General features: G+C 51.3%; 1 protein-coding gene across 5 annotated transcripts in view; it reads left to right on the top strand.

The window, feature by feature from the left end:
- Nucleotides 1–6205, top strand: part of LOC118157152 (tumor necrosis factor receptor superfamily member 21-like) — a 31219-nt gene extending 25014 nt beyond the window's left edge. For 4 of the 5 annotated variants that reach the window (XM_035311406.1, XM_035311409.1, XM_035311407.1 and 1 more), the window contains exons 5-7: nucleotides 1722–1775; nucleotides 3910–4129; nucleotides 4982–6205. In XM_035311406.1, coding sequence (XP_035167297.1) covers nucleotides 1722–1775; nucleotides 3910–4129; nucleotides 4982–5211 — 504 coding nt within the window. In that variant the 3' untranslated portion in view covers nucleotides 5212–6205. The remainder of the gene's footprint in view (nucleotides 1–1721; nucleotides 1776–3909; nucleotides 4130–4981) is intronic. The other variant, XM_035311410.1, reaches the window with a different exon arrangement.
- Nucleotides 6206–7561: the final 1356 nt, after the last annotated feature.

The following is a 7561-nucleotide window of genomic DNA, read 5'->3' on the forward strand; positions in this document are numbered from 1 at the left end:
GCCAGGAGCCAGGAGTAGGGCTGGTTGGGTTCGCAGTGGTGGCAGGACTGGGCATCGCCGGTTTTTGGCTGGTTTGCTGTAAAGCATGGGTCAGTTCTCAGTGAACCGAGGCTGGGTTTGAACCAGGCTGGAGAACTGGAGATAAGCACAAATATAACTTCATAGTAGATGCAGCTGTATTTGAGGTTTCATGGCTTTTGTAGCCCCATCTCCTGTTGGTTTGCAGTGTGTTGGGCTCAGGAGTGTGAGGAGAAACGGGAAGATGGTGGGATCACAGAAAAACACAAAGGAGACAGTGACTTCTTTGGCCTATAGTTGAGTTTAGAAGCTCTTTATCCAGCTCTTAATCCAAATGGTGGTCTCCTGAGGGTGTCCTGTAGTGTTTAGGTTTAAGGGCTCCTGCAGACTGGTATTTCTCCTCCTGTCTTCTCCACAAGCGCCGCAGCGAGGCCTGTGGCCCGGGCCTAGTGTCTGCCCGGTGTCGTCTGTCGGCTGGCAAGCCGGGAAGCCGTGACCTCAACTCTAAATTTATCCCCTCCGGGATGACACGTGGCCACCTGACCCGATCACCCCACCGTCTCCCTCTGAGGAGGTTTCCCCTCCTTGGGAGTTATGCTTGTTTTCTAAAAGCAGCGGCTGTTTCATCCGTGTTTGCATCGGGCAGGAAAAACCCGACCTGACCCCAACAAAGGCGGCAGCTGCTGTGGGCTGCGTGCCCAGAGCCGGGCTGACCCAACCCCAAACGTGGCTTTTTGGGGCTTGGGGTTTGGCCGAGAAGGAGCATTTCCCGGCTCCCGGCAGCGTTTGAGGCTCGGTCCTCCCACAGTTGAGGCTGCCGAGCTCCTGAGACCAGTGCCACTCAGAGACAGCAATGGCAAGCCCTGGAGGAGCTGCCTGGAGTGAGCAAACACAAATGCATTCCTCCTCCTCAGCATTTCTTCTAAAGATCGGATCAGCAGCTTGATAACCAGCTTGCAAGGGTTGTTTTGAGCTGATTCAGTCCCAGCTTGAGACCTGCCGGTGCTCAGGCTGGGTGGTTTGGGGTCTGGGCTGCTTTTTGTGTCCCCAGGGCTTTCATAACTGGCTGGTTGCTGCCTCGCTAGGAGGTACCAGCTCAGGGGGATTTTGATTTGATTTTTAAAATAAAAATAGCAGCGGTTGCAGTTTGTTTGTCGTAGCTGATCTTTTATTGCGGTACAGTAAAATGAAGGCAAACATTTTATAGCCAAAAAATGGGACCAAGCAGTTCAAGCAGAGCCGCCAGGAATAGCAGGATCGCAGTGCCAGCACCGGGCAGTTCCATAAATGTTACATAAAATGAAAGCAAGGCCAGGCTTACACCTTCCTTCTGCTTCTGTCCTCCTCCTCCCTCCCCAAAAGGCATTTGGGAACAGCCTGCAGAAATCCTCCCCTGCATAGAGCATCCTCCCAGCCAGTTCAAGATCCAAGGGGATGCTGCAGCATGTTTGAGCCGCATCCTAAAGAGCTCTGAGCATACAGGAGCCTTCAGGACTTTTTTTTTTTTTTGCCATTGCAAACTTTTTGCTGCAGTGCTCAAAAAAAAAAAATGGCTCAGCATCCCGGCAGGATGGACCTGCGCTTGGTTGCAGGAGGTTGCTGATGCGTCAAAGCCGGGCTTGGTTTTTTGCTAAAAGCCATCAGCTTCTCACCACGCCTCGCGGGACCATGCATCTAACGGCTCTGTCTGTCTGTCTGTGCAGGTGCAAATGCAGCCTCAGTGGCAAATGCAGGACTGCTCTAACGATGATGGAAAGGTGAGAAATACATTTGCTCTGGAAGGGCAAAAGCACTGCAGAGGGTTTTTTAATTTTTTTTTTCCAGCCCCCGCAGGGGCACGGCTGCTGTGGTTTCGCTTGAAATAGGAATTGCGGCGCTGGTTTCAAGCAGATGAGTCACAGGCTATGAATGGTGTTTTTACACCTATTCCACAGGCTTCACCTCAGAGCAACCTTTTACTTTCCCTGCCCTTTCAAAGCCCTCATTCCCACTTGCTTTCCTCCCGCGGTTTAAATATTAACGCTCATCCGAGCATCCTGTTTGCTTTGCCTAATAAGCTGACGAACGCTCAGCTATTTGCAAGGGTACAGGATCCGAGAACGCCTACAGTCAAATAACCCCGGGTGATTTTTTTTTCTAGCATGCTTTAGCAGCTGTTTAATTAAACTCCAAATAACTCACACGCTTCTGGGAAGTGTTTTCCCCTCTGCTGGGAAGGCAGGGCTGGGGCGGGTGGTTTCTCCATGCCTTCCATTTCAGGGGTCCTGGGCAGCCGGGTATGGTTTGGAAATCAGGGCTGGGTGCTAGATGGGGTTGTAGAAGGGAGAAATGAACCCTGTTTGGATTTATAGGGGAAACGGGAGCGCACCGCACTTGGAGGGCAGCCAGGCGCTGCTTCTCCCCCGCTGGTGGCAGCGGGCTGCAGCTCGTCAGCGCGCTGCTTCGGGGAGGGAGTCTGAGAGCAGAATGCAGTCTCTTTTAATTAAAAATTAAAGCTGACTTTTATTTATAACACGCCTATTGCGTAACGCGCTGAGCCAGAACAATTCCTCCCTGTTTATTTTCAATGGGGGGAAAAGGGGAAAGAAAGAAAAAAAGAAAACATCCACACACACAACCCTTCTTATTCCTCCACAAACAGACTGAAATGTTAATTTGATGTGAGCTAACAGGCGTCTCGGTGGACATGTGATTTGTGGGTGGTGAATTCCTCGACACAGATGAGGAACGTGCAGGCGCTTTGCTGCTGGATCTGTCCCTCCCCAGCACAGAGGTGGCTCTGCAGCGCCCTGCCTTTCCTCCAAATTTTGTGTGTTTTTTCTTAATCTCTGGGCAGCATGTGAAGGGATACAGGGAGGAATGGCCAGGTCTGGCCTCTGCTGGAGGAGAATTCTGCTCTTTGGTGTGTTGAGCAAGGACACGGTCTGGGATGATGTTAAATAACCTGTGGTCCTCAGAGCAGCAGGGGCGGAGCTGCTGGGCAGGGATGTGGGGACACAGCCCTGAAGCTCTCCATCCTGTGGGAGTGGAAACCAAAAATGCTCTGCTTGAGGCTCCCCACCCCAAGGGGACGTCGAGATGCTGAGGGCATCAAATGTTGGCTGCTGAAGAACGGGAAGAGGGATGCGAGGCATGGGCTGAGTTGGAGGGTTGCATCTCTGCAGGTCCACGTGGCGCTTTGGGCTCTCCATGTCAAAGAGAGCCAAACACAGGCTGCTGGCTTGCTTCAGGGTCACAGGGCAAAAGTAAAGGTGCTAAGGTGATGGCGTGGTCAACACGAGGCCATGCTTGTCCTTTCTGACCCCAAGTCAGGTGGGGATGGATTTCTCCATAACATGTTAATGGGGTGCTCACGGGAGCAGGGGCCAGACGGGGCATACAAATAATTAACTTGGAATGTGGCTCAGCATCCCCACTGGAAGGCAGGGCAGGTGTAAATCGGGAACATTGTGTCCCCAGAAGCTGAAATCCCAGCGATACGTGAGGAACTGGCATCTGAGGCCACCAGAAGCAGTTCAGCATTGCTACCCTGGCCAAGCGTACATGGTTCATGGACCTCAACGAGGGGTGTAGCAGCTCTTGGTTGGAAGTGCTATGCCTTGTTCTTAGGAAATGAGAGCTGTGGAATAGTTTTTTTTTTGGGGGGATGGGGTTGGATTACCTGTTTGGGCATCATGGCACTTATCCCCCAAGAGCTGTACTTTGGGCGTTGCACACACCTTTTCTTGAGTGTGCAAAGGAAAAGCAAGCTAAAGCAAGTAAATTCCTGGGAAGGCTTTTTGTGTGTGCCACCCTGGTGCTGTGGTTGTTTGGACAAGCTCATCACCTAGCATCCTCATGGCTCATTTTTTTTTTTTTTTTTTTTTTTTCCCCATTCCCTTTCCCTTGAAGCTGGAAGGTGACAAGCTGGCGCTGCCGGTGAACCCCAGCCCTCTCAGCCCTGCGCCCAGCCCCAGCCCGAAACCCCCCGAGGCTGCTGTCCTCACCGTGGAGCCCTCTCCTTCGGAGAAGAAATGCTTCTTCGTCGACGAGTCGGAGCCCCTCCTGCGGTGCGACTCCACCTCCAGCGGCTCCTCTGCGCTCAGCCGGACGGGCTCCTTTATTACCAAAGGTACCAAAGCCCTCCTGGGGATGTGGGAGGGTAGCAGGAGGACCAAAGTGCCATGTGTGATACCCAAAGGGTGACCACGGCATGTTCCCCACCATCAGCATGGGGATGCATTGTCACTAAAGAACGGGATTTCCAGAATATCTTCATCACATGCCAATTCAAGACCAGGTATATCCTGTTAGCAAAGATCGGGGAAGGAAAACTCCTTTAAAAGTTTTTAACCCCTTTGTAGTGCTGTCAGAGGTGTAGCATCCTTGGGCGTCTGTTGAGGCTTTTGGTCCTTGGGGTGGGTTAGTGCATGAGATGAAAAAAATATTTTTTCCTGTTCTTCTCTCACCCTTGGTCCCGCTTGCTGCGGCGTGCGACTTGAGATGTAAATCACCGTTAGTCACCCACTGCTTTTTGAGGGGGTTTAATTTACTGCATTTAATTTACTGCATTTAGTCGTCTTTAACTTCTCGCAAAGGTGAAGCACCGAGCTCAGGCAAACTCACAAATTTATACTCGGGTGCAGAAATGAAGCTGACCCAGTGAAAACAACTCAAAATAGCAGAATTCAGCTTTTCTGGCTCCCTTCCACATTCGCTTCTCAGTGCTGGCCATTCAGTATTTATAACTGCTGTATTTGATCGAGCAGGATCCTGCATTAGGTGCCTCTGCAGCGTTTCTGCAGCTCGAATTTCCTCCGTCTTCTCCCTTCATCCATGCATAATGCCACCTTCTTCAACCCTTTTTTCCCCCAAGAGGGCAGCAGGGGATGGGCCGGGTCTGCAAGGATCTTTTCTCCTTGGAGAAACCCGAGTGGAGATTTCTTGGGGGCGTTTCTTAACCACCTGCTCCTTCCTCCTGCAGAAAAGAAGGACACAGTCTTGCGCCAGGTGCGCTTGGACCCTTGCGACCTGCAGCCCATCTTCGACGACATGCTGCACATCCTCAACCCCGAGGAGCTCCACGTGATAGAGGAGATCCCGCAGGCAGAGGACAAGCTGGACAGGCTATTTGAGATCGCCGGCGTCAAGAGCCAAGAAGCCAGCCAAACCCTCCTGGACTCCGTCTATAGCCACCTTCCCGATTTACTGTAGGCACTGGTCACCATGCACTCTCTGAATATCTGCTAGAACTAGCTTGGCACTTGTTAAGACGACAGACAACGCGCAGGCGGGTTTTGCTGTAGAATACATGGCCAGTATTTCCTTGAGGTGTCCTTGGTTTCTGGAGGGGGGCAACTTGCCAGCATCGTGCCTCTCCACCTTAACTCTGTCGCTCAGTTAAAGTCTTTGCACCCTCTGCCCCCTTCGGAGTCTGTCTCTGTATTTTTTTTCTTGTTCTCATTCCAATCAAATCAGTCGATGCACTTTAAAACACAGTTAATGAACTAAAAGACCACGAAGCCGGTGTCACTTAGGCGTTGAGCCTTGGGGTTGCTCTGTAGCCTGGTTCAATTCTCTCAAAGCTGTTCCTCTGAACGACGTCTCCTGCTACCTCCCTTCTGCCTCAGAGTGGTGAACGGTGAAACACACAAAGCTGGTTGTTGCTGGTTACCTTCTCTTAATGCATCTTAAGCTTCCCCCCCCCCAAGGCTGACTGTTTTCATGTACTATCGTATAGCTCACGCCCATCGCTGCGGTTTTACTAGCACGGTTATTTATTGTATGGTTTTCACCTGGACAATAATGCATTGTGCTCCTATAAGCTAAAGCAGAAGCGGTTGAATGGAAAGGTTCGGTTCCACTGACCTTACTGATTTAAGAAAAAAAACAGTCCTAAACCAGTCCTTTGCCTGTGGTGGAAGGGAACCCAAGCGAGGAGCATCCTGCCTGGCCGCTGAAGAGGACAGCAGGTCACGGCGGTGCCGGTGCTGGAGCCGGGGAGGCGAAGGCTGCTGGTTCTGCTCTCCTTGTGGTGTAAGACTTACCGAGCTACGCTTTTACACTCGTGTCTCTTGTTTTTTATACAGACGTGGCCGATAAGGGGAGGTTCTCCCGAGATCCTACCCGGCCTTAAAATAGTCTCTTCAAATCACACTTCACTTTTTATCAATAAGAAAAAGGGGGGAGGGGATGGGGGGGAGGAAAATAATAATAAAAAAAAGCTGCATCGTTATAAAAAGTCTGTCTGATTATATTTGCAACTATTATGCTCCCGTAATGAACAGTCTGTAATATGCTCAATTTGAAGAAATTATGATACTAGGGTGGCATGTGCTGCCTTGTGGGAAGGGGTGGGAGTGGGGGAAGAGGGGAATGAACTGAAAAAATTGCCTTCCAGTGTACTAATTTATTAATAAATACTAGGTGTTTGTTACTTGACCTGCCTCTGTGTTAACCTCCTTAACACCCTGCTCGGGGGCACCTTGCTTGGAGCAGGGGCTGCAGGGTGTGATGGGGGGTGAAGAGAGAGGTTTGGGGGTTCGGGGGGGGCGCTTCTTCAGGCAGTGCAAAGCTTTGAGGCCGAAATGCAGTTGGCTTTCTACTGCAAACGCTGCCTGGAGGGCAGCTGGGGGTGTGCAAAGTATCAGTTTCCCGGGATGCAGCTGCTGAGCTGATGCCCTGCGAAGCGAAGGTCCCGTAGCTGCGGCGTTTCTGTTGCCCTGTTGTGTTAGCAACATCCTTCCCATCCCCAAATAACACAGCCCTCGCTCTGCTCTACAAATGGAAACCTTAGTGGGACGCAAGCTTCTGTTTTATAATACTGTCATTTTGTATACTTAGCCACACAGGGTGTTTTCTGCTCTGTGCTCCCTCTGCCTGGCATCGAAAATCCCTGCTAAGGGTGAAAGGATGAACCTTTGACCGCAAAGCTGGATGAAATACCTCCGACGGAAAGAAATACAGTGCAAAATAGAAAGAGCCTTTAATGGGAGCACTAGGATGGGATTCCCCCTTGCTGGGAAGGAGGCGTTGAGCTCTCGGTGGCTGCAGTGTGTGCTCAGAGCATTGCAAAGAAATACTGAGCGTGGTTTGTGCGCCTGGCTATGCTGGAAAGTGGTATTTTGAGGTGGAGCCGAGTGCCACCCTGTTGGCAAGCACGTTTGTTTGGTATTTATCTCTGTGTTGGGAGTGGTTTTGGGTTGCCTGGGCGAGAATCAATGAGGGAGGAGCAGCCAAGCATATGGAAAGGCGTGCACTAGTGTGCTCCATCGATAGCTTTATGTAAGCACAAACCACCTGCTGTAGGTAATCCTTACAAGGTTCCTGGAGTGAGGGCTTGGTCCAGCTGAGAAAGTGGGGATTTGTCCTTTTCTGATGGTCCCACAGGTTGTAGATGAATCAGCAGTGCCTCCCTCCTGGAGCACCACCATCCCATCTAACCTGGCCTCGTAGGGCACTGTGGGACAAAACAGGCTTTGGGTGACCCCTGGCCCCATCTGTGCACATTTCCAGCATTGCTCCCTCCTTTGCTTGCGCCTGGCCCTTGATGCTGTCCCTGGCT

The sequence above is a fragment of the Oxyura jamaicensis genome (assembly GCF_011077185.1).
Source record: "Oxyura jamaicensis isolate SHBP4307 breed ruddy duck chromosome 3 unlocalized genomic scaffold, BPBGC_Ojam_1.0 oxy3_random_OJ106476, whole genome shotgun sequence".
NCBI classification, from domain to species: domain Eukaryota; kingdom Metazoa; phylum Chordata; class Aves; order Anseriformes; family Anatidae; genus Oxyura; species Oxyura jamaicensis.